At 37.0% G+C, this 24,871-nt stretch overlaps 1 protein-coding gene across 2 annotated transcripts in view; it reads left to right on the forward strand.

The window, feature by feature from the left end:
• Positions 1–23,997, forward strand: part of Snx14 (sorting nexin 14) — a 78,415-nt gene extending 54,418 nt beyond the window's left edge. For both annotated transcript variants that reach the window (XM_042679528.1, XM_042679529.1), the window contains 12 exons: positions 1,521–1,722; positions 3,709–3,792; positions 6,058–6,158; positions 7,454–7,565; positions 9,493–9,533; positions 9,668–9,787; positions 14,548–14,671; positions 16,092–16,256; positions 16,685–16,780; positions 21,291–21,382; positions 21,987–22,043; positions 23,516–23,997. In XM_042679528.1, the coding sequence (XP_042535462.1) occupies positions 1,521–1,722; positions 3,709–3,792; positions 6,058–6,158; positions 7,454–7,565; positions 9,493–9,533; positions 9,668–9,787; positions 14,548–14,671; positions 16,092–16,256; positions 16,685–16,780; positions 21,291–21,382; positions 21,987–22,043; positions 23,516–23,554 (1,233 nt within the window). In that variant the 3' untranslated portion in view covers positions 23,555–23,997. The remainder of the gene's footprint in view (positions 1–1,520; positions 1,723–3,708; positions 3,793–6,057; positions 6,159–7,453; positions 7,566–9,492; positions 9,534–9,667; positions 9,788–14,547; positions 14,672–16,091; positions 16,257–16,684; positions 16,781–21,290; positions 21,383–21,986; positions 22,044–23,515) is intronic.
• Positions 23,998–24,871: the final 874 nt, after the last annotated feature.

Raw genomic sequence — 24,871 nt, forward strand, 5'->3', positions numbered from 1 at the left:
TGAGCCACCAGCGCCCGGCCTCTCTGTTGTTTTATGACCTACTCCATCCCCAGATCCATGAACAAGACTATATAATGAAGTGCTAGAATAGTGGGAGAAAATATCTTTCCACCACTGGTTTTCTCTGATTAAACTATTCACAGTTCTCTTAAGTGCTGTAACTTTAGTGTTAAAATTAGACAATATAGCACTTGCTGGCTTCAAACTCAATATCCTCTTGCCTCTACTTTTCAAGTGCAAATACAGGCTTTGATTACTGCCTTAAAAGAAGTGTAATCTTTGAGATGAGTGTGTCTCAGTACTCAGAAGGCTCACACAGGAGAGTCATGAATTTGAAGCCAGCCTAGGCTACCAAGAGAGTTTTAGGCTCACCTTGACTACATATTAAGATCTTGTCTCAAGAAAACAAAATGAATGTGTTGATTATTCCTAATATTTTATTTCTTTAACATGATTAAGAGATGTCTTAATTGAGCAAAGATATAGAGCTTAATAGGTTCAATAAAATTTGAAAGTATCAATCATTTTTTTCCTTCATTTATTTCTAGATGTGGATTTCTATTTTAAAATACTTATTTTTAGATATTTAAAATGTTTTAGAATTTAAGGGCTGGGAAGCTGGCTTAGTGGTAGAGTGCTTGCCTTGCATGTATGAGGCCCTGGGTTTGATTCCTCAGCACCACATAAGCAGAAAAAGCCAGAAGTGGCTCTGTGGCTCAAGTGGTAGGGCGCTAGCCTTGAGCTGAAGTGCTGAGGGACAGCACCAGGCCCAGAATTCAGCCCCCACAACCACCACCACCAACAAAAAGGTATTTTATGTAAAATTTGAAAGTTAAGATACGAAAAAGCAGTATTCTATAGAAGTTAGTGCCTTTCAAATCTTCTTTCCAACTTTTATATCCATATAAAAGACAATGGGCCTGGGCGCTGTCCCTGAGCTCTGTCTGCTCAAAGTGACTACTCTTAACACTAGAGCCATATCGCCATTTCTGCTTTTCTGGTAGTTAATTGGAGATAAAAATCTTAGGGACTTAACTGCCTGGGCTGGCTTTGAACCAAGATCCTCAGATCTCAGCCTCCTGACTAGCTAGGATTATAGGCAAGAGCCACCAGTGCCGGTCTTAATCCAGAGTTTAACTCTGGGTCAGAACACTTTCCAGAAAGGTTATGCTGGTATTCTTCATACTTATAGTGTATTACAAATGTAGCCATCATTGACTACTTTCAGTATTCACATTCCTAAGTGACAGTATTACCACCAAGGTTGAAAGCTTTTTATATTTGCATGCTTTTAGTATTTTTTTTCATAATCTCTGAAATGTCTGGTTAGTTTCCATTATACTTCAATGTATATGTATATAGCCAGATCTAAAGTTGATGCTAGTAACCTGTTTTAACTTTTTATTTTTATACTTTTGATAGAAAATCATCATCTAACTACATTTTAAAAATTATCAAAATAATATGGGTGTATCTGTTCCTCTGTATTTCTAAAGGTACTGCTATTTTTTTTTTTCCAGATTGAAGAAGGTATTGTTGTAATGGAAGACGATTCTCCAGTAGAAGCTGTTAGTACGCCTAATACTCCCCGAAACCTTGCTGCCTGGAAAATCAGCATTCCTTATGTAGACTTTTTTGAGGATCCCTCCTCCGAAAGGAAGGAGAAGAAGGAGAGAATTCCTGTGTTTTGTATTGATGTTGAAAGAAATGACAGACGAGTAGGTAAGAAGTACCTTCTTAAAAAATGCCCATAAACCCATCTTTATTATGTTTGAGATATTTGCGGTGTATAATTATTAAATATGATTGCCTAGCTAAAAACAAAGTATCTAGAACAGAAAGTTAGATGAAAACTTAGTTTTTATAAGTTGTGTTTGTGGTAAGTTAATTCATTCAGTCAACACTATTGAGTAAACAATAGTAAACATTCCAGTGACACATTTTGTCTCTTTCATTATGTCTCTTTCATTATTTTTGTTGTCATCAGAGGCCATTATGCTTAACTTTTATGCGATTAGCACTATTTTAGGTATTGTATCTCTTATTTTAATTTTAATTTATATTTATTTCACCAGTAATGGTATTTGAACTCAAGGCTTCTCACTAGCTCAGGTTTCTCATTTAGCTGGTGATCTACCTCTTGAGCCATTCCTTCAAATCTCAGCCTTCTCAGCAGGGATTAAAGCTGTGAGCCTCAGCACCCAGCTTCCAATTTTAATAAGACAGTATTTTCCCTTTCCCCATTTTTATGGGCTATTAAAATTGAATAAAATATAATTAGACATAGCTTTACAGATTGCCTCCCTGCTTTGCAGACTTCCTTCTTTTGTCTCTTCCTGGCTTTTTCTATTACAGTAGAGATAGGAAGTAAACAACATACTGGAATAAACAGTCATCTCTGAGTAGTCCTGCATATTTTAAGAATGATAAACAGAAAATTAAAGTTAAGCTCAGAAGAAGAAACTGTCTCTAAGAGAAATGAGGCTAGTAACTAAGTGGTAGTGAAGATCAGTGCTGATTCTAGGCTCAATACTATATGGAAGTGCTTTAGGTGGATTACTACTACTACTACTACTACTACTACTACTACTACTACTACTACTATTTGTCAGTTATGGCTCTTGAACTCAGGGCCTGGGCACTGTCCCTGAGCCTCTTTTTGCTCAAGGCTTTACCACTTGAGCCATAGCACCACTTCTGGTTTTGAGTGGTTAATTAGAGATAAGAGTCTCCTGGGGACTTTTCTGCCCGGAATGGCTTTGAATTGCAATCCTCAGGTCTCAGCCTCCTGAGTAGCTAGGATTACAGGGGTGAGCCACCAGCACCCAGCTTAGGTAGATATTTTTTTTTATGTATTAAACACAATTATTTCTATTCTATAAGCCAAGTAAGATGCAATGAGATTATGTGTTTGAGGCTACATAGTAAATGGGGCCCGGGGATTGGACAGGCAGTCTGACCTGATTGTTTTAGCCCTTACCTGTGTTTTACAATTTGGTAGCCAATTAAAACTTAATTGGTTACACTAGCCATATTTCAGGTTCTTAATAGTACTTAGTAGCAACTCTTTATTAGATATATAGAATATTTACAGAATTGCAGATTGTCATTTTGAAGTGTGCTTCTATACTATGTTGTTCCATCAGGACAACTTAATCAATATTTGAAGGACTCAATTAGTTACATTTTTGTTTTGGGGAGTTGTGGTACTGGGGCTTGAACTCGAGGTCTCCCACGGTCTTCCTCAGCCTTCTCACTGCTGGCTGGCATGCTACCACTGGAGCTAGGCCTGTAGTCCGCTTTCTGTGCCGGTTGATTGAAGATAGAGTCTTCTGGACTCCTCTGCCCTGGCCAGTTTCAAACCTCAGTTAGATCTCAGCTTCCTAATTACAAGTCTGAGTTACTGGCTATAGTCATACTTTTTAAATGAAATACGTCATTTTGATGATTTTAATAATTGTATAAATTTTCAAAAATCCTTTAACTTTATGATTCTATTGTAGAAAAAGTATATTTGCTTCAGATAACCGTAAAAAGTTGAAATTTCTGTCTCTTATAGGTAATTAAAGTTTAGGGCAAAATATGATAATGTAATATTCAAAATAGTACGTTATTAAGGCTACAAATATCCTTTATATTATTGTTGAATAGTTCATTTAATAATAGTTTTTAAAATTATTTGTAATTCAGTGTGTTTTCATTTTACAGTTGGGCATGAGCCTGAACATTGGTCTGTCTATAGAAGATACCTTGAATTCTATGTTCTTGAATCAAAACTAACAGAATTTCATGGTATGTTGTACCTTTTATATAAAACATTACATGGGGCTGGGAAGGTGGCTCAGTGGTAGAGCGCTTGCCTTGCATGCCTGAGGCCCTGGGTTCGATTCCTCAGCACCACATAAGCAAAAAGAAAAAAGCTGGAAGTGGCGCTGTAGCTCAAGTGGTAGAGCGCTAGCCTTGAGCTGAAGAGCTGATGGACAGCGCCCAGGCCCAGAGTTTAGGCCCCAGGACCGGACAAAAAAAAAAAAAATTACCGTTCAGCATTAGCATTCTTGAAAGCTGTTGTACTAGGTTAATCTTTAAGTAATTGTAAAGATATGTAACAGAAATTACATACATTCTTTTTATACTAGGGATACGCTAGTTTTAGCTTTTAACCTTTGCGTATCTGTATATTTAAAGTGCAATCCAGGAGTGGAGAGCATCTGGCCCAAAGGCCGTATAAGGCCAGTGAAATCATTTAGTACAGGCAGGATAGACACATATACTTCTTGTCAGCTGCCACTGAGTCCCTTGGCTCCTCTACCTATAGTGATTTTTTTATGGCCTTTAAGTGATATTATACATATCTAAATGGCCCTTGACAGAAAAAGGGTTCCCCACCTGTGCAACACATTACTCTTTTAATAAAATTAAAATGTAAGAGGCAACTGTTCTTTATATTTCTGAAGACATACGCTATTCAATTTTTTTTTTTTTTGGTTGGTTGTGTGGCTTGAACTCAAGGCTTGGGCACTGTCCCTGATCTCTTTTGCTCAAGGGTGGTATTCTACCACTTTGAGCCACAGTTCTACTTCTGGTTTTCTGGTGGTTAATTGGCTGGCTTTGAACTGTGATGCTCAGATCTCAGCCTCCTGAGTAGCTAGGATTACAGGTGTGAGCCATCAGTGCTCAGCTCAACAAGTAAACTTTACAGGTGCCATGCAGTTTTTAGTAAGTTAAAACTTTCCGAACTTATGAACAACTACATTTATCTCTATTCAGTTTTATTTCTTGTTTATCTTGAGGTGGCAAAGAATTTAAACTAGGCATTTAAGAATTATCTTGTTCTGCCGCCATCTTTGTTGGTAAACATGTATTTGCTATGTGTTATGGCATGTGTTCTGATTTATCTCTCAAGATGAGGAAACAAAGCTTGCTGTTGAATGTTTCTTTTGAGGATAGATTTTCTTTGGAAAAAGAGAGGTTTGTTTTTTTTTCAGTTCTTCCTGTTAGTATTTATTTTAACTAATATAAGAGGAATAATTATGAGTATTTCTAGACATTTTCTGCATGAGTTGGTGAGTATTGTTTTCTCAATCTTTTTGTTTTAGAAAAGCCCTGTAGAGTGTCTCTTGATCCAAATTCAAATTGATTCTCAATGAAGTACAAGAACTTTCTATACCTACTGTATGAGCAAAGTACATGGTTAGGTTATTATTATAGGAAGATAAAGATTACCTAGTTCCACTCTAAAGATTTTGATCTGGAGTTTGTCTCCAAACAGTTTTCATTTTCTGCTTTCCTAGCTGGGGAAATACCATTCTTGTTTTGTTTGTTTCCTCACTGAGGACTTCTCTTTCTTTTGTCAGTCATGGGGCTTGAACTCTGGGCATGGGCGCTGTCCCTGCGCTCTTCAGCTCAAGGAGAGTGCTCTACTGCTTGAGCCACAGCGCCACTTCCTCTTTCTTAAAATTGAGAAAGATAAGTTACCTTCATATTTTTTTTAACTTGTGGACTTACAAAAGCCACTTACAGTGTTGTATTTCCAACAGTATTGGCTCTGTTACTAAAATTTCCAGTCGACCCTCTTAGAGAAAGTACTCTTGTGGATTTTAAACTTATGTAGCATTGACAAAATACAGTTTTCCCCATAATAGAATAAGTATTTCTTTTATGAAGTTGTGTTTAATAGAATCTCACTTATTTCCCAAAGTTTTTGTTCTGGATTTTTGTGACACTTACATACTTTAATATCTTTATTGTAAAGGTGATGAACAGGGGGTTACAATTACATAAATAAGGTAATGAGTTCATTTCTTTTTAAACACAGTTACTCCGTCCCCATTTTCTCCCACTTATCTCTTCCTACTCCCCTCCCCGAAAAGTATAAGTACCTGTTCTTGTAAAGCTTAATTTTCCTTATATTTTCAATTCATTTCCAACATACCTCTACAAGGCAGGGGTCTAAATCAGAATTTGCCATATTAAATTCTAATTTTAAAAAACTAAATAAGCTTAGTTTTTAAAATAGTTTCAGAGCATAGTAAGATTTTTAATATGTATAAATTACAGGCACATTTCCTGATGCCCAGCTTCCCTCCAAGAGGATTATTGGACCTAAAAATTATGAATTCTTAAAGTCAAAGAGAGAAGAGTTTCAGGAATATCTACAGGTATGGCACCAAGTGTATAATTAGTCTCCTTTTTTTATTAGCATACATAGTTATACAGGGGACATTTCTTTGTGATATTTCCACTAATGTGTACAATGTATTCCAATCAGTCTTGTCCCCTCTGATCATTTTCCCTTCCCCACTTCCTGAAACATTACAGCAAGTTTCATTGTTCTGTTTTTCTACATGCAAATCGTTTACTTCATATTAATCTTTCATCCTCCTTTTTAGCCTAGCCCTCTCCAAACATTGCTAACTGTATTCTATGATTTGTCCTTTTTACATACATGCTTTGCTCTCTAAGTACCTGTTCTTGTAAAGTTTAATTTTTGTTACACTTTCAATTTTGTAGATTTTAGAATGGTTCTGAGGCTAGAACTCAGGGCCTGGGCACTGTCCCTGAGCTTTTGTGCTTAAGGCTAATGCTCTATAACTTTGAGCCACAGCACACTCGGAACAATTATTTTTTTTTTTTTTTGGCCAGTTCTGGGGCTTGAACTCAGGGCACTGTCTCTAAGCTTATTTTTGCTCAAGGCTAGCCCTCTACCACTTGAGTCACAGAGCCACTTCCGGCTTTTTCTGTTTATGTGGTACTGAGGAATTGAACCCAAGCTTCATGAATGTTAGGCAAGCACTCTACCACTAAGCCCCATTCCCAGCCCATAACAATTACTTTTTAAAATGGAAAAATTTTCAATAATAGCTGGGTGCCAGGCTCATGCTATAGTACTAGCTTTTGTGAGGCTGAGATTAGGGAATTGTGGTTTGAGACTGACTGGCCTGAGCATATACACAAGACCCCTTTCAGCCAATAGCTGGGCAGTTACATAAGCCTATCATCCATCTACATGAGAGACTGAGATTGGTAGGATCAAGATTCTGTGCCATTCTAGGCAGAAATCCATGAGATTCTCTCTCAATGAAAGAAGCTAGGCATGATGATTTGTGTGTCTGTCATCCCATGATGTGAAGCATAAAATAGGTTGATTACTTTGGGTGATTTAAAACTTGAGTTATTTAAAGTTACTAAAGTTACTTCAATACAGCTGGGCACTGAGGACTCATGCTTGTTATTCAGGATGACAGTTAGAAGCCAGCCTGAGCAGGAAAGTTTCTGAGACTCCTGTCTCTCATAAAACTACCAAAAGTTGGAAAGTGGAACTGTGGCTCAAGTGGTAGAGCACAAGCCCTAGAGTTCAAGCCCTAAGACCCCCACAAAAACAAAACAAAAAGTTACTTCTAAACAGTTTTGCTTACCTGTCTGAATTTGCAAACTTTTTTTTTTTTTTTTAAAGAAACTTCTACAGCATCCAGAACTGAGTAATAGTCAGCTTCTAGCAGACTTTCTCTCTCCCAATGGTGGAGAAACACAGTTTCTTGATAAGATACTACCAGATGTAAATCTTGGTAAGTCAAGTGAAAAAACATATGTAAGAGAATAATCTAAAAATAGTCATCATTTTCAGAGTAGTTTAGAAAAATATTTTATGTGGTATGGCTATTTGATGAATTGCAAGGACTTTATCTTTACTTTAAGATGTCTTATTTTGTGCTTCTAATAACTTCTAAATAAATATTCTATCACACAAAGTTAAATTAACCAATAGTTTTTAGCCTTTATGAACTTAAATATCAGTCATATAAACAAAGCTGCATGCAAAAAAGGAGAAAGTAGGCACCACTGCTTCACTCCTGTAATCCTAGCTACTCTGTAGGCTGAGATCTGAAGATGATGGTTCAAAACCAAACTGTGCAGGACAGTCTGTAAGACTCTTATCTCCTATTCTCCAAAAAGCCAAAAGTGGAACTGTGACTCGAGTGATAAAGCTCTAGATACGAGCATAAAAGCTCAGGAACAGTGCCCAGGCTCTGAGTTCAAGCCCCAGGACAGGCATGCTCATGTGTGCGTGCACACACAAAAGAAAACATAAAATGAATGAAAGAATTAAGGTACCAAATGGAGAAGCTGGAATAAAATTGTTAAAATTAAGGTAAAAGCAGTATTTCTCCACATACTTAGTTGATGCACTCTTAAGTGTTTATGTGGAACTAAACCAATGGATTAAGTAATATAATGTAAGTGGGTGTTTAGTTTTCATTTAATCTCCCAACACTGGATCAACATTTATTGATCCAAAGTATTTGCTGTATATAGTCTTTTTAGGGAAACTTGTGACAATATTTTATGTTTAGTTATATATAGCATTTAGGAAATGGAATTGTGTAGACCTGGTTACTGATTAGGTTTAACTGAAAGTGAAAAAATTTATGTATGCACCGTAATTACTGCTGCTACTTGCTGGGATAGAGGGTAAATTTAGAGAAATTTTGAACTGAGTTTCTGTTAAACAATTAAATAAGTTTTATAGGGCAAGAAAAGATAGCACACAAGCTTCCTAGAGATTTTAATGTCATAGTAAGTAATAACATGCAGAAAACATAGAAATAGAGTCTATAACTTAAGAAAGTTGGAAAGATTTTTGAGGGGATGGATGTATTATTCGGAATGAGAATCAGGAATAGGTGAGAGGACTAGGTAGTTTATATGTCTAAAAAATCCTATTATTATTAATATAGCATATTGTTGCCACATCTACTCTTGTATAAATTAAGCAGAAAGAAATTCAAGTTGGATCTGTCCATTTTGATTAACTTTTTGTGCCATTTCTAAGTGTTTCAGAAAATCTTAAAATGCTTAATACTTTATGATATGGAACCTAAGATCAAGAAGTAATTTATTTGACCAAATTTGATTAGACTAAAATAATTATTTTTTTCAAAACTGGGTTTCACTTTATAGTCCAGGCTTTATAGTCTCAGCCTCCCAAATGCTGAGATTACAAGAGTGGCACATGCATGGCTACAATAGGAATCTTAATCTCAAATTCATGAATATAAATCATTCACGTAGTTTAAATGTTTCTTATGACTTGAAAAATTTTTGTCTTAATATTTTAGTAATACCTTTTCATTATTATTGTGTATTCATCAATTTAAAATATTTGAAAACACTTTTATGGAAATTTGAAGTATTCACAAAAATAGAGGCAACTGTATTTCCACAGTTTTAACATTGTTTTTGTTATTTCCCTCCTGTCAACCTTTAACCTCATCAGATTAAGTAAATCCCAAGTGTCCCTATAAATAGTTCAGAGTAGTACCCCATTGATTGTAATTTCTATTGAGTATGAAATGGTCAACTATAAAAACTTTTAGATTATTTCACTTTTTACTTGGCTATTTACTATTTGGAAATACCTAGTGAAATACTTACATAAGCAACTCTTAAGTATATTACACCTTCTTAAAATTAATACTTTACTTTTGATTGCAGGGAAAATTATAAAGTCTGTTCCCGGAAAACTAATGAAAGAGGTGAATAATTTGTGTATATTTATAGCATGATAGTAATAGCATATGTAAATATTGATAAATTTAAATGATAAATTTATATGATACTGGAAGTCATAATATTGATTTTTTTTTTTTACAATCATCTGTCACTACAGAAAGGTCAACATTTGGAACCATTCATCATGAATTTCATTAATTCCTGTGAATCTCCAAAGCCTAAACCAAGTAGACCAGAACTGACCATTCTCAGTCCTACTTCAGAAAACAACAAAAAGGTACTGCATGCAGTGCTAAAGAGTTATTAAATCATGTAGCCAAGTCCAGAATTGATATGAGTGGAAGTTTTAGAAAACATGGCTAAGAGGGACAGTCATTGGGCTGTCCCTTTACCAATCTGCCTTCCTAGTTCTCTTATCAATTTTGTATAAAATTTTCCTTTTATCTATGTAGATCTTGTTCTCTCTCATCTTGTTCTAGAACACTGATTCTTATTCTGTTTCCCATATCTTTCATCCTTTTCCCCAACTTTTCCTGTCTCTTTTGTTCTTGATACATCTTTTTTGATACATCTTTTTTTGATACTTACTTGATACATCTTTTTTTCCCCCTGATCTCTCTCTAGTTCTGTTTAATAGTAACTGATTAGCTGTTTAAACCTATCTAGACTTCTGCAGAAATTTTATTGCTTATTTTTAGAATTAAAATTTTTCCCCTGAGTCTATTTTTTTTTTTTTTAGTAATGGTTTACTATTATCTGAAAACACTTTCATGCAAAACAGTAATTGGGTCTGATCTGTTGTATTATGAAACCCTGCTTGGTAATAAAAGTTCATGTTTAACAGGTACTGAATGAACACAGTGAATACATTGAAGAATATATATTGTAAGAGGTTTTTGGACCATGGCAAGTTTGTGGATTCTTCTTTTTTTTTTTTGAGTCCGGTTGTGGGGCCTGAACTCTGAGCCTGGGCGCTGTCCCTCAGCTCTTCAGCTCAAGGCTAGTGCTCTACCACTTGAGCCACAGCGCCACTTCCGGCTTTTTTCTTTTTGCTTATGTGATGCTGAGGAATCAAACCCAGGGCCTCAGGCATGCAAGGCAAGTGCTTTACCACTGAGCCACCTTCCCAGCCCAGTTTGTGGATTATTCTTTGTCTATCTTAATATACCATTTTGTTTTCTTTAGTAATTCTTTTACATTTCCTTAGCACAAAAATTCCATCATTAAAGCTCATAGAGTAAAAAATGATCAAGAGAAGACATTGAAATATGGGCATAGTTTTATCGTCCTCTCTGTTCAAGCATCACCCTAAGTGATTCTTAGAGTAAGTCTTCACACCTCCTCATTAATAGCTCTCTCTGAGCAGAAATAGACACAAGTACACTCACATGTCTTAGTTATACTTGTCCTTTCTTTCAGGATGGGTATGAATATATCTTGATGTTTATACTCAAAACTGCTTGAAGAGCTGGTGATATAGCTCAGTGGTAGAATATTTGCCTAGGATGTTTGAGAGCCTGGGTTCAACTCCAGCACTTGGGGAGTCGGGGGAGAATGATTGAAAAGACGTGAGAATTTTAGTTATTTTGGAGTGGTCTTTAGTATATACACATACTTTTGTGAGTGATGGAATATTAGAGATCTAATGTATAGGATTACAGACGGAAAGAGTAATTATACAGGAATGTGACTTTTAATATATAAAGGATTTATCTGCAAAGAAGTTGATGGAAGTTTGCTTAAGTTAGAAATGTACTTTGCTAGTGGCTTAAAAATGAGCCCAAACTTTGGGGAAAAGAATTTGGTACTATCAAGCTGAGTACCAGTGGCTCATGCCTGTAATCCTAGCTTCTTAGGAGGCTGATATCTGAGGATCTTGGTTTGGAGCCGGCCCTGACAGAAAAGTCCCTGAAAGACTATTATCTCCAATAAACTCTCAAAAAAAAAAGAGAGGAAGAGACAGAGTGGCACTGTGGTTCAAGTGCTAACGTGCTAGCCTTGAGCACAAAGAGGCTCAGGGAGAGCACCCAAGCCCAGTGTTCAAATCCCAGGACTGGCAGAAAAAGAAATGAAACAAAAAACTCTCCAGATGTTTATGGTCTTTGACCTTGTCCAAATGCTAGCAGTTTATGGGAAGAAAATAATATAGTAGAAGAAGTGGTAATGATAATATGTGAAGACATGTATTACATGTAATGAAGTATTGCTTTTGGAATAAAAAAAGGAAACAGCATTAACCCTTAACTTTGCAGGAATGCTTATGTTAAGGAATATCTATAGATGGGTGCCGGTGGCTCATGCCTGAAATCTTAGCTACTCAGGAGGCTAAGATCTGAGGATTGCTGTTCGAAGCTAGCTCAAGCATAAAAGTCCCTGTAAGACTCTGATCACCAATAAATCACTCAAAAACTGCAAGTCTGGCTGTGGCTCAAGTGGTAGAGCGCTAGTTACCTGAGTATAAAGAGGCCCATGGACAGCTCCCAGGCCCTGAATTCAAGCCCACAACCAACAAAAAAAAAAAGAGAGAGAGAGAGAGAGAAAAAACAAGTAATATCTATTCAAGAATATTTTGCAGCAGATAAATTATACTCACATGAACTATAAAGCAACATAAAATCCTTAATATGCTACTAAGTAAAAAAAATAGTAAATGCTATTTTTTAAACCTTGTTGATTGAAGCAGCACACACATACACACACACCACATAGCACACATATATATGGGTAGTGTACATAGAACTATAAGGGAGTGCCCATAAGTGTAATAGTTATGGTTTTAGATAGTTAGGTCTCCCTGTCTTTTCAGATTTACTGTACTATTAGCATTTTCTTTTCTTTTCTTTTTCTTTTTTTTTTTTTTTTGGGTCCGGTCGTGGGGCCTGAACTCTGGGCCTGGGCGCTGTCCCTCAGCTCTTCAGCTCAAGGCTAGCACTCTGCCACTTGAGCCATAGCACCACTTCTGGCTTTTTTTATTTTGCTTATGTGGTGCTGAGGAATTGAACCCAGGGCCTCTTGCATGCAAGGCAAGTGCTCTACCACTGAGCCACCTTCCCAGCCCATTATTAGCATTTTTTAATGAAAAATTGAACTTAAAAACATGGAAGAGGAGAGAGAGTAGATTAGGAGGAAGAGCCCTTTTCATATTTCTTGGATTGGGGAAAATGTTTTGACCTTACGCTTCTAAGAATAAGAATACCAGCTGGGCGCTGGTGGCTCATACCTGTAATCCTAGCTACGCAGGAGGCTGAGATCTAAGGATCACGGTTCAAAGCCAGCCCCGGCAGGAAAAGCTGTGAAATTCTTATCTCCAGTAAACTACCAGAAAACTGGAAGTGGCACTATGGCTCAAGTGGTTGAGTGCTTGCCTTGAGCTGAAGAGCTGAGGGATAGTGTCCAGGCCCAGAGTTCAAGCCCCACAACCGGCAAAAAAAAAAAAAAAAAAAAGATTACCCAACACAAGAGCCAATAGAGGACTGAGGACATGGCTCCAGTAATAGAGCACTTACCTAAGTATATGTAGGAGTGAGTTCCCATTGTATAAATCCTTTGAACAATTAACAGGCTGCTTAACAAAAAGAATATTAGGTAGCTGAAGCATGTCTTGAGAGGATAAGGGTTATGGGAGGGGAAAAATGAATGGAGAGAGGGAAAGTGAAATGAATACAAGCATAATGTTCAATGTATATACATGAAAATAGAACTAGGAAATTTGATGAGGCTGGTGGGGGAAGAGTTGGGTAAGCAGTGGAGAATGATGAAAGGAGCAACAGTGATCAACATACATTGTACACATAAATGGACATGTAAAATTGAACCCTCTTTTACAGCTACTTGAATAGATAATAATTTAAAGGAGAGCCTGTAGTAGGTATTGTCTCTGTTGTCATGAAACTTCTATACTAAGGCTTGTTTGTTTGTTTTTTGTCAGTTATAAGGCTTGAACTCTGGGCTTAGGTGCTGTCCCCAGCCTCTTTGTGCTCAAGGCTAGTGCTCTACCACTTTGAGCTGCAGCTCCACTCTGGTGATTAATTGGAGATAGGAGTCTCACAGACTTTCCCGCCTGGGCTGGCTTCAAACCAAGAACCTCAGATCTCAGCTTCCTGAGATTATAGGCATGAGCCACCAGCAGTGCTATCATAGACTTTGTAACACTTTATTTCTTTTTTTAGTGCCTACTTTACATCTTTATTTCTTGACCTATATCTATTAGGTGTTTGAATTATTTGAATTTACATGTTGTTATAAGTTAATTGGCTTCTTTGGGCATATAAAAACGAAGGAAGCTGGTCATGGTGGCATGCTTGTAACTCCAGTAGTGAGGAGTCTGAGGCAGAAAGATTAAGAATTTGAGGACATCTTAGACACATAATGAAACTTTTTTATTTGATTAGGAATAGTTTTTCTAGTTTTAAATATTAGTTGGACTGTGAAACTTTTATCTCAATTTCTTTGAAAAAATCAACAAAAAAGAAGGAGATTAAGGGTATAGTTCAGTTGTCGAATACTTGCCTTGGTTCAGTCCCTAGCACCACCAAAAAAAAAAAAAGAGAGGAATTTTTTAAATGGTTAATGCATTAGCTGTTGTATCTAAAGTTAAATGTAAACTTTTATGTGATCATTTGAGAGGAATATACATGTTACGTAATTTTGAACATATAAGTGGATCTTCACCCATGTAATTGTAACCCCTCTGTACAGTATTTTCACAATAAAAAAAATAATACATGATGTAAATTCTAAGTAGAACCATAGTTTCTATATAGGATTTATTCTTGTGTTTAGAGAGGAATATAAATGTTTTAGAGAGGAAGATGAATATTTAATGAAATTAAAGAATTTTTTTTTCATTTTGTATACTGTGGAAAAAAATTAATTTTTTCATAAAAAAGTGGATCTTCAAAGTAGATCTTAACATATTCTAATTCTCTGTTTTAATTGGAAAAAGTTTGAACTTCTTTTGCTGTATGTTACTAGAGCCTTAGTGATGATCATCAGAAAGTATGCTAAGCAATATATCTCTTACTATTTCAACTTCAGCTTTTCAATGACCTGTTTAAGAATAATGCAAACCGCGCTGAGAATACAGAGAGGAAGCAAAATCAGAACTATTTTATGGAGGTGATGACTATAGAAGGAGTCTATGATTATCTGATGTATGTAGGTAAGATATAAGTATTTTATGTTAAAATTTGTCATTCCCCTAATTTTTTTTTTTTTTTTTTTGGAGGTCCGGTCCTGGGGCCTGAACTGTGGGCCTGGGTACTGTCCCTCAGCTCTTCAGCTCAAGGCTAGCACTCTACCACTTGAGCCACAGCGCCACTTCCGGCTTTTTTCTTTTTGCTTATGTGGTGCTAAGGAATCGAACCCAGGGCCTCAGGCATGCAACGCAAGCGCTCTACCACTGAGCCACCTTCCCAGCCCTCCTTATTGAATTTTTACTAAAGATATTTCTTTTTTTTTTTTTTTTTTGGGGTCCACTCGTGGGGCCTGAACTCTGGGCCTGGGCCTGGGCGCTGTCCCTCAGCTCTTCAGCTCAAGGCTAGTGCTCTACCACTTGAGCCACAGCGCCACTTCCGGCTTTTTTCTTATGTGGTGCTGAGGAATCGAACCCAGGGCCTCATGCATGCAAGGCAAGCGCTCTACCACTGAGCCACCTTCCCAGCCCTCCTTATTGAATTTTTACTAAAGATACTTCTTTTTTTTTTTTGGGGGGGGTCCGGTCGTGGGGCCTGAACTCTGGGCCTGGGCGCTGTCCCTCAGCTCTTCAGCTCAAGGCTAGTGCTCTACCACTTGAGCCACAGCGCCACTTCCGGCTTTTTTCTTATGTGGTGCTGAGGAATCGAACCCAGGGCCTCATGCATTACAAGCCAAGCGCTCTACCACTGAGCCACCTTCCCAGCCCTAAAGATATTTCTTTAACAAAAAATTTAATATCAATTTTGAATATACTAAAGTTATTGTTTACAAATAAGACTGGCCATTGTTACTTGTGTTTTCTATACTGAAAAATGTTCAGCTAGGTGCTGGTGGCTAATGCCTATAATCCTAGCTGCTCAAGAGATTGAGATCTGAGGATCACGGTTCCAATCCAGTTTGGGCAGGGAAGTCCATGAGACTCTTTATCCCCAATAACTGCCAAAAAGCTGGAAGTGGAGCTATGACTTAAATAATAGAATGCTAGATGTGAGCATAAAAGCTGAAGGGTAGTGCCCAGGCCTTGAGTTCAAGACCCATGACTGACCCCCAAAAAATGAAATCAAGCCATAATGTAGCTGGTGACTATAATCATTTTAATCTTAGCTGCTCTAGAGGCTGAGATCTGAGGATTGCAGTTCAAAGCCAGCCTGGCCAGGAAAGTCTGTGACTCTTACCTCCAATTAAATTACAGACAAAGCGGGAAGTGGCACTGTGGCTGAAGTGGTAGAGTGCTAACCTTGACCAAAAGGAACTCAAGGACAGCACCCAGATCCAGAGTTCAAGCCTCAGGCCTGGCAACAAAAAAGAAAGAGAGAGAGAGAAAGAAAAAAATGTTCAGAGTATCTGTCTCATAAATAAAAGGTATTACAATTGATTCTTCTCAGGACGGGTAGTTTTCCAAGTTCCTGACTGGCTTCATCATCTTCTAATGGGAACTCGAATCCTCTTTAAAAACACCCTGGAAATGTACACTGACTACTATCTTCAGTGTAAACTAGAGCAGCTATTTCAAGAGCACCGTTTAGTTTCACTCATAACACTTCTCAGAGGTTTGTATTTTATCATGTCTTTGTTTCATATTGTATATACTCAATGATTTCAGTTGAATCTAAAAGAACATGGAGTCTTGTTTGCCTTTTGTTTATTAGTATTTCTACTGTTGAAGAAATATTTTGTATGAATAGATGAAGATTTCAGAAATATTTTTCTTTTTTTGGTATATTTTTTATTTTGAAAATATTGTACAGAGGGGTTACAGTTACATGAGTTACAGAGGGGTTACAGTTATATGGAGCATTGTTACATCCTCCTTTGTTTTTCCCCTACCATCCTTTCCCTCCCCACCTCCCCATCTTCTCCCTCCCCCCACCCCCACCAAGTTGTAAAGTTTGTTTTCAACATAGTGCCTTGTATGTCTCAATGTAACAATGGGTCAACCTATATCCTTACAGAAATATTTTTTCTACTCTTATTCTAGATGCTATATTCTGTGAAAATACTGAACCTCGCTCTCCCCAAGATAAGCAAAAAGGTGCAAAACAGACTTTTGAAGAAATGATGAATTACATTCCAGGTATTGTAGCCTAATTTTATATAGATTAGCACTCATTTGAGGTTACATTGTACAGTAATTATTAAAGCTAATGTTTACTCTGGGCTCTCATTTTAGAAATAGTTATAAAGACAAATTAAAATTAACTCACAAGTTAGTTTGTTTTTCTAATGTCATCACTAAAAATTTAAGACTAAACTGGTTCTCAAATATTAGCAAGCCATATTCTTACTTTCTCTTTCCCTTTTTCTCTTCTGTATGTGTGTATGTGTATGTGTGTCAGTGTGCCAATTCTGGAGCTTGAACTTGAGCTTATTTGGTCAAGGCTAGCACTCTACTACTTGAGCCACAGCTCTACTTTTGGCTTTTTTGGGGCTTGATTGGAGTTAAGAGTCTCATGGACTTTACTGCCCAGGCTAGCTTTGAACTATGATTCTTACACCTCAGCCTCCTCTGAGTAGCTAGAATTACAGTTGTGACCAATGTCTGGCCTCTTTTCTTTTTAATGGTGTTAGGATTTATTCCAAGGTCTTGTACATGTCACTACCACTGAGCTACATTTCTAACCAGATTCTTTCAAATTTAACTTATATAATTGAGCTGATTAAAGTGATGTATTGTGGGACAATGCCTGCTGCTCACTACAACATGAGTATGCTAGGTATGCTAGTGTATATGATTAAGTAATCAGGCCCAGGCACTGGTGACTCATGCCTGTAATCCTAGCTACTCAGGGGGCTGAGATCTGAGGATCGTATTTCAAAGCCAGCCCCAGCATGAAAGTTTGTGAGATTCTTATCTCCAGTAACCACCAGAATACTGGCAGTGGTGTTGTGGCTCAGAGTGGTACAGTGCTAGCCTTGGCAAAAGAGTTAATGTCTAGGCCCTGAGTTCATGTTCCATGACTGAACCCGCCCCCCCCCCCCCCCAAAAAAAAAAAAAAAGAAATCAGAGCTCATTCATCCTTTTCAAATTTATGGAGTGCCATTCATGTTCCAGATTCTGTGCAGATTGCAAAGGATGTAAAAAGTAGACTTTAATAACTCAATCTGGTAGGAAGACAGACATTTAGATAAAACATACTTGTATTGTTGCAGTAATGTTTAAGTTATAGAAGGATTAAGGAAAGAAGGTCATCTCTCTTGTAAAATTGGTAAGTTTTTGCCATTAAGTAAATGAATGACAGTAAGCTCTTACTGTGATGGGAAATAAAGGGAAAAATGTCAGGTGATCAAGCAGAGCACTTACTAGTTTAAAACATCCCGACCCCCAGAACTTTGAAGTTTAGAACATTTCAAATGTGAAGTGTCTGTAATTATCCAAGTGCACGTGTCCAGTAAAGCAATTAAATATCTTATTTTAGAAGTGGAAGTATAGGCTGGGTGCAGGTGGCTCATGCCTGTAATTCTAGCTACTCAGTAGGCTGAGATCTGAGGATCATGATTCAAAGCCAGCCAAGGCAGGAAACTCCGTGAGACTCTTACCTCCAATAAACCACTAGAAAACCAGAAGTGGCACTGTGCTCAAGCAGTAGAATGCTTGCCTTGAGCTGAAGAGCTGAGGGACAGCACCCAGGCCCAGAATTCAAGCCCCATGATCGACCAGAAAATAAAAAGTGGAAGTATAGGTGATAGTACAAGGTAGATGGGTAGCAGTATGAGACTCTTAATGAACAGGGAGAAAATACAGAGTAAAAGGAGAAGAGGATGACTTTGGCTGGAATATCTTCATGTAAGCTGAAGTTGCTCCTCTGCACTAGTTGTAAGTAAAGAAGCTGAAAAAACTGAAAAATCAGCAGTTCTTAGATCCATTAGCGAGATAGGGTGACAGCACAAATCACTGCCCTCCAAGGAGAGACCAATGGGTAAATTTAGAGAACCATAGCTGTTTTTGCAAAACAGGAAGTCTATCTCTGTTGGAACCAGGGCTTAGCCTGAACTGTAACTAAAAAATTATCCATCCAAGTAAAATAGGGTCTATTGGGGGACAGGTACAAGTAGGAGGGGGTTGGGAAAATGGAGAGGATAAATGAGGGTGGATATCTTATATGCATGTCTGAAAATAAAACAATGGTGCTGGGAATGTGGCTTAGTGTTGGAGTACTTGCCTAGCCTGCATGAAGCCCTGCGTTTGATTCCTCAGTACCACATAAACAGAAAAAGCCAGCTCAGGGACAGTGCCCAAGTTCTGAGTTCAAGCCCTAAGACTGGCCAAAAAGAAAAGAAAACAAACCTGTTGAAAATTGTTTTAGGAAGGGAGAGTGATGGAGGAAGTTTGATAGGTATGAATATATGGAAATGTCACAATAACACCTCTTTGTACAACAAAAATATGTTAATAGTGTTAAAGGAGGGGGACATATTAGTAGAATATTTTGCAAATAAAACTATAATCTTTACTTGACAGTTTTATTTTCCTTACTCATTGAGATTTAACATTAAAAAAAGGTATTATTTACATTAATGCCTTCCAAAATAAATGACTTAGGTATAACTCTAACAAAATATGTACAAAACATATATGAGGAAAACCACAGAACTCTGATGAAAACAATCAGAGAGCTAAATAAATTGAGAGATTACATGTTCATAGGTAGGAAGACTTCAGAACTGTCAAGATGTCAGTTCTTCTTGAGTTACAGATTGAATATAATCCCAGTACAAATCTTAGAAGGTTCCTTTATAGATATTGACAAACAAAGTTTATAATGGGGAGGAAAAGACCCAGAATAGCCACCTTAGTACTGAAAGAAAACAACAAATAAAGAGGGTTGACACTTCTTTACTACAAGACAGTCTATAAATCTGGGGTAGTCAAGGAACTGTGATATAGGCAAACAGACTGAGGAAACTAAATAGAGACCAGAGGTAGTCTCACAGAAATATTGTCAATTGAAGCAAGAGTAATGCAATGGAGAAATGATGCTCAAACAACTGACATCCACAAACCAAATAAATAAATAACATTCACTAAAATTAACTCAGAATATATTATGTACCTGACATTAAAAAAGCTCTTCATAGAGAATAACAGGAGAACTAACAGCTTGTTGAATGTGTGTAAACAGTGCTTAAACATTTATAGCATTTCCCAAAGTGATTGATCTGATTGGTGACTAGTAGTAATGTATGCAAAAAGTACAGAAATATAGCCATATTCATTGAGATAAGTCTACCTTAACATTTAAATAAACTTTTATTTGATATCAAGAACACAGAAAATAACTTGGATAATGGAGTGGATTTCTTTTTGGACAGTGTCACCCCTTCCCTCAATCTCAGTTTTGTCCTCTTGCTCTCCCAACAAGCTGGTATAGCTTATTCTACCTGGGGCTCTGACTCTCCTCTCAGCTGGTCCCCTTTCAACAGAAGTCCTGTTTTCTGTAAATATCATTTAATTAAAAAAAAAAAAGCAACACTGAAAACATGTAGAATAAAAAGTGGAAGGATGGCCAAGTATCTGTGGCTCATGCTTCTAATCCTAGCTACTCAGGAGGCTGAGATCTGAGGATCGTGGTTTGAAGCCAGTCTTGACAGGAAAGTCCATGAGACTCTTATCTCCAATTAACTACCAAACAAAACCCAAAAAAACCTAGAAGTGGGGGCTGGGAAGGTGGTTCAGTGGTAGAGCGCTTGCCTTGAGCTGAAGAGCTGAGGGACAGCGCCCAGGCCCAGAGTTCAAACTACACGACTGGACCCAAAAAAACAAAAAACAAAACCTTGAAGTGGAGTTACGGCTCAAGGAGTAAAGTGTTAGCCTTGAACAAAAGAAGCTCAGGGACAGCACCCAGGCCCTGAGTTCAAGCCCAGGACCACCACACAAAAAAAGTGGAAGGTGTCCTCTGAGCTATGTAGAAGATAGCTTGTGCTCCAGTGTGGCCTTAATCTTCCCAGATCTTTTTCTATGTATTTCTTTATGTGTATGCACAAATGTGCAGACATCTTTTTTGTTTTACCCTAATGGTATAATACAGTATGTGTGATTTTATACTGTTTTTTTAAAAGAATTATTTTGTAGTTGTGGGTTTATATGCAAAAGCATCCTCAGAGTGTGCAGTAGTGTCTGTACATTGGGGAAAAAGGACACTGCTGTTTCTCAGCTTGACTATAAAACTTTTTATCCACCTAGCCACCAGTGGCTCACACCTGTAATCCTAGCTACTCAGGTGACTGAGATCTGAGGATGGAGGTTTGAAGCTAGCCCAGGCAGGAAAGTCCATGAGACTATTATCTCCAATGAAACCCCAAAAAACTAGAAGAGCTGTGGCTCAAGTGGTAGAACATTAGCCTTGAGGAGAAAAGCTCAGGGACAGTGCCCAAACCCTGAGTCCAAGCCTCAGGACTGGCACACCCATCAAAAAATAAGTAAATAAACCTTAAGAACCTTTTTATTCCAGGACTCTCTTGCAGAAGTACTGATTTGGAAAATAGTGATTTATGTGGTAGCTGGAAACAGAGGAGAAATTTTGGTCTTTTATCCAGTTGATGATGAGTCACTTACAAATTGTTTCACATACGGCTTTCTTGTTTAGATCTGATAGTCAAGTGCATTGGTGAAGAAACCAAGTATGAAAGCATCAGACTTCTCTTTGATGGCCTACAGCAGCCAGTACTTAATAAACAGGTAAAATAAAAAAAAAAAGAACAGTAGACTAATGCTGCCTAGGTTTGCTGCATGATACAGTATATTATTATTAGTGTGCATGTTTCTAGGTAGTGCAATTTGAACATTCAGAGAAAAAGTTTTATTTGTGTTTCTTTGTTTTTGATGGTTCCCTTTTTTCTTGGTGACATAAATTTTTAAGTTAAAATTAATATATACTGAATTGTAGAAAATTTGGGTTATGTAGGAAATTCATGAAATAAAGATTAAAAATCAACTCAAAGTTATCTAGAATAACATTTTTATGTTTATATTTCATGTATACTTTATTAGAATCTTAGTACTGTTTCAATTTTATATTTTGTTTCTTTAAGCTTTTTATTGCAAAAAAAGATTGTTACATATGAAATATTTAACACAAGGAAAGTTAGGCACATGATAAAAACAATAAAATGTCCACATGTAAACACATATACCTACCATGGATTTTAAGAAACAGACATTATTGAGATTATTTTACATTGTCAACCCCATTCCCTGCCTTCCCATTAGAAATAACCACCATCTTGAGTTTTGTGTTTATTTTTTATTGTTTAATTCCTTAATTGATTAATTTATTTTATAGCTGACCTATGTTTTGTTGGACATTGTGATACAAGAACTTTTTCCAGAGCTCAATAAGGTAAGTGAAAAGCAACAATTTTGAATCTGAGGCAGAGAAATCAAAGAGTTTGAAGCCATCTTACGGGTCATGGTGAGACCCTGTATATAGCCCTTCCCACCAAAATTGGTAAATTTTTTTTTGTTCTTGTTATTCTCTGGGGACAGAAGTTAATGAAACACTTGCAACTACAATCCTTTTTTAAATTTTTTTGAGATTTATTACATAAATTTCACATTATTGTGGGTTAGTAATACTTAGAGTTACAAACACATTTTAACCTTCATGAGGCTGTAAAGCTATAAAGTCTGTGAAGTCTATAAAGCTTATGGATTCTACAAACTTTGACACTACAGCTATTTTTTCCAACTCACATGATAAGTACATCTTTTTCCTTTTCTTTAGTATAATCTGTTCCCTTTTTCTCTCTCCCTCTCTCCCTCCCATAGCTGCCCTTGGCATCTATGATCCTTTAACAATGGAATAAAGTCTGGGCTGAGGATGTAGTTCAGTGCTGAGTACTTGCTTAGCATGGGTGAGGTCTGGCTTCAATCACCAGCACTACAGAAACGGGGCAGGACTGTTTTGACCCATCTTTCCCTAATTACAAACAGATAGGGACCCTTTGCAGAGGAAGATGGGAATGTTAATTTTTTTTTTTTTTAATTCAGTGCCTCACAGGAAGTGTTAAATCTTAACCATTAGAATGAACCAAGCTGTCTAGATTGTTATCTAGAACATTGTATGCTGTGTAAGTCAGAGACTTAAGTAATTGAAAGAGCACAAAATTAATTGTAGTTAGAACATAGCAATATCGGGCTGGGAAGGTGGCTCAGTGGTAGAGCGCTTGCCTTGCATGCCTGAGGCCCTGGGTTCGATTCCTCAGCACCACATAAGCAAAAAGAAAAAAGCCGGAAGTGGTGCTGGGGCTCAAGTGTTAGAGCGCTAGCCTTGAGCTGAAGAGCTGAGGGACAGCGCCCAGGCCCAGAGTTCAGGCCCCACGACCGGACCTCCCCCAAAAAAAAAAAAGAACACAGCAATATTACAATTAATCTTGAGGATTTTGAGTTTTGAACAAAGATTTATGTCCTTTTCTCTTATTTTTTACCGATTTATTTGGCTAAATGAAAGGACTTGTTCAAGACTAGACTTATGTACAGCAGGAGAAACCAGATTTGGACTGTTTACCTATTAAAAGCTTTCCCATTCTAGTAATACTAAATGCATTTTTTAAAAAGGTCATTGTAGACGTTTTGTATCCAGTTATGTGCAGTGAATACCAAGAAACTACCTACTCTATACTATCAGGTCTGTCATTGTACAGTGCTATTTTTTTCTAAAGCATAGCTATTATACATGCAGATGCCAGCAAATTCAGCCTTAGTAGGTTAGAATTTTAGGTTAGAATTTTAATATACTGGCACTGTTAGGTAATTCACAAATGAACTCCTATCCAATTGTCCTGTTATTAAACGGATTTACTTTTATTTTAGGTACAGAAGGAAGTTGCCTCTGTGACATCCTGGATGTAAACATTTGGATTTCGTGTAGAATCAATGTTACTGCTATACTGATGTAATCAAACTATACTTTTTTCTTTCACTTTTGTATATTTTTGTATATATCATGTACTTCAGTGTCTGAACTATTGTTTTTTGTTTTAATAAAGACCTAATTGAAATACAATAATAATTAAAAGTGATTGGGTTTTATAGCTTTTCATTTTACACCAGCTGTTAACTAGAATTTATATCAATTACTGCAATTTGTAAAATAGACAATTTCTAATCTCTTGAGGGCAATAATCTTTGTCTTGTATCAAAGAAGCAATTTTCTTTAGTGTAGGAAAATAGGAGTAACATTAGACACTTGCTTTCTAATTTAGTGTTACTACCTTTCTAAAGATTTGTTCTTTTTTCCTTCATAATCGTACATAGTAAACTGTTTGTCTATAAATAAAGCATCTATACCTTTTTTTTACAGTGCACAGAATTTTTCCTTAATTTTTATGTGTGACTGTTAGATAATAGCATCTTCTATGAGAAAACTGAATACTTAGGGATTGTCAGATTATAATTAAGTTCCACTACATTGTGTGTTACTATATTCCAAAAACTCACAAGTACATCTTGGGTGTATGTTGTCTATTATTTCTTCAAAAGAAAATATAAAATGAACTGTATTTCCTGAGGATAGTAATTTTAAAAGATTATTTTAAAAGTTTCACTATTGTCAGGCACTCATGGTTCATACCTGTAATCCTAGCTATTCAAGAGGCTGAGATATAAGTATTATATCTCAGAAGCCAGATCTAGCAGGAATGTCCATGAGACTTATCTCCAATTAACTACTAAAAAGCCAGCAGTGGAGCTGTGGCTCAAGTAGTAGAATGCTAGCCTTGAGCAAAAAAAATGTCAGGGACAGTGCCAGGTCCTGAGTTCAAGCTGAGATCTGGAGATCATGGTTCAAAGGCAGCCCAGGCAGGAAAGCCCCTGAGACTCTTCTCTCTAATAAACTACCAAATAGCTGGAAGCAGTGGTAGAGCACTAGCATTGGACAAAGAAGGTCAGGGACAGTGCCCAGGCCCTGAGTTTAAGTCCCAGAAACAATACACAAAAATTCATTATTTACAAATCTATTTGAGTGTTGGACATGATGAATCCTAGTACTTAGTAATCGGAGAGGAAGAGTGTAAGTTCAAGGCCATTGTTAGCTACAGAGCAAGTTCCAGGCTAGCCCAGCCTACCTAGCAAAACTTTCTCAAGAAAACAAACAAAATACTTTTACTTGAAATTCCTTGGATTGAGCATCTTGTATTTGTTTGATTAATGGTTTAATGGTTCATGGAG

This window comes from Dipodomys spectabilis, unplaced genomic scaffold, assembly GCF_019054845.1.
Source record: "Dipodomys spectabilis isolate Male_0828 unplaced genomic scaffold, ASM1905484v1 ptg000053l, whole genome shotgun sequence".
Classification (NCBI taxonomy): domain Eukaryota; kingdom Metazoa; phylum Chordata; class Mammalia; order Rodentia; family Heteromyidae; genus Dipodomys; species Dipodomys spectabilis.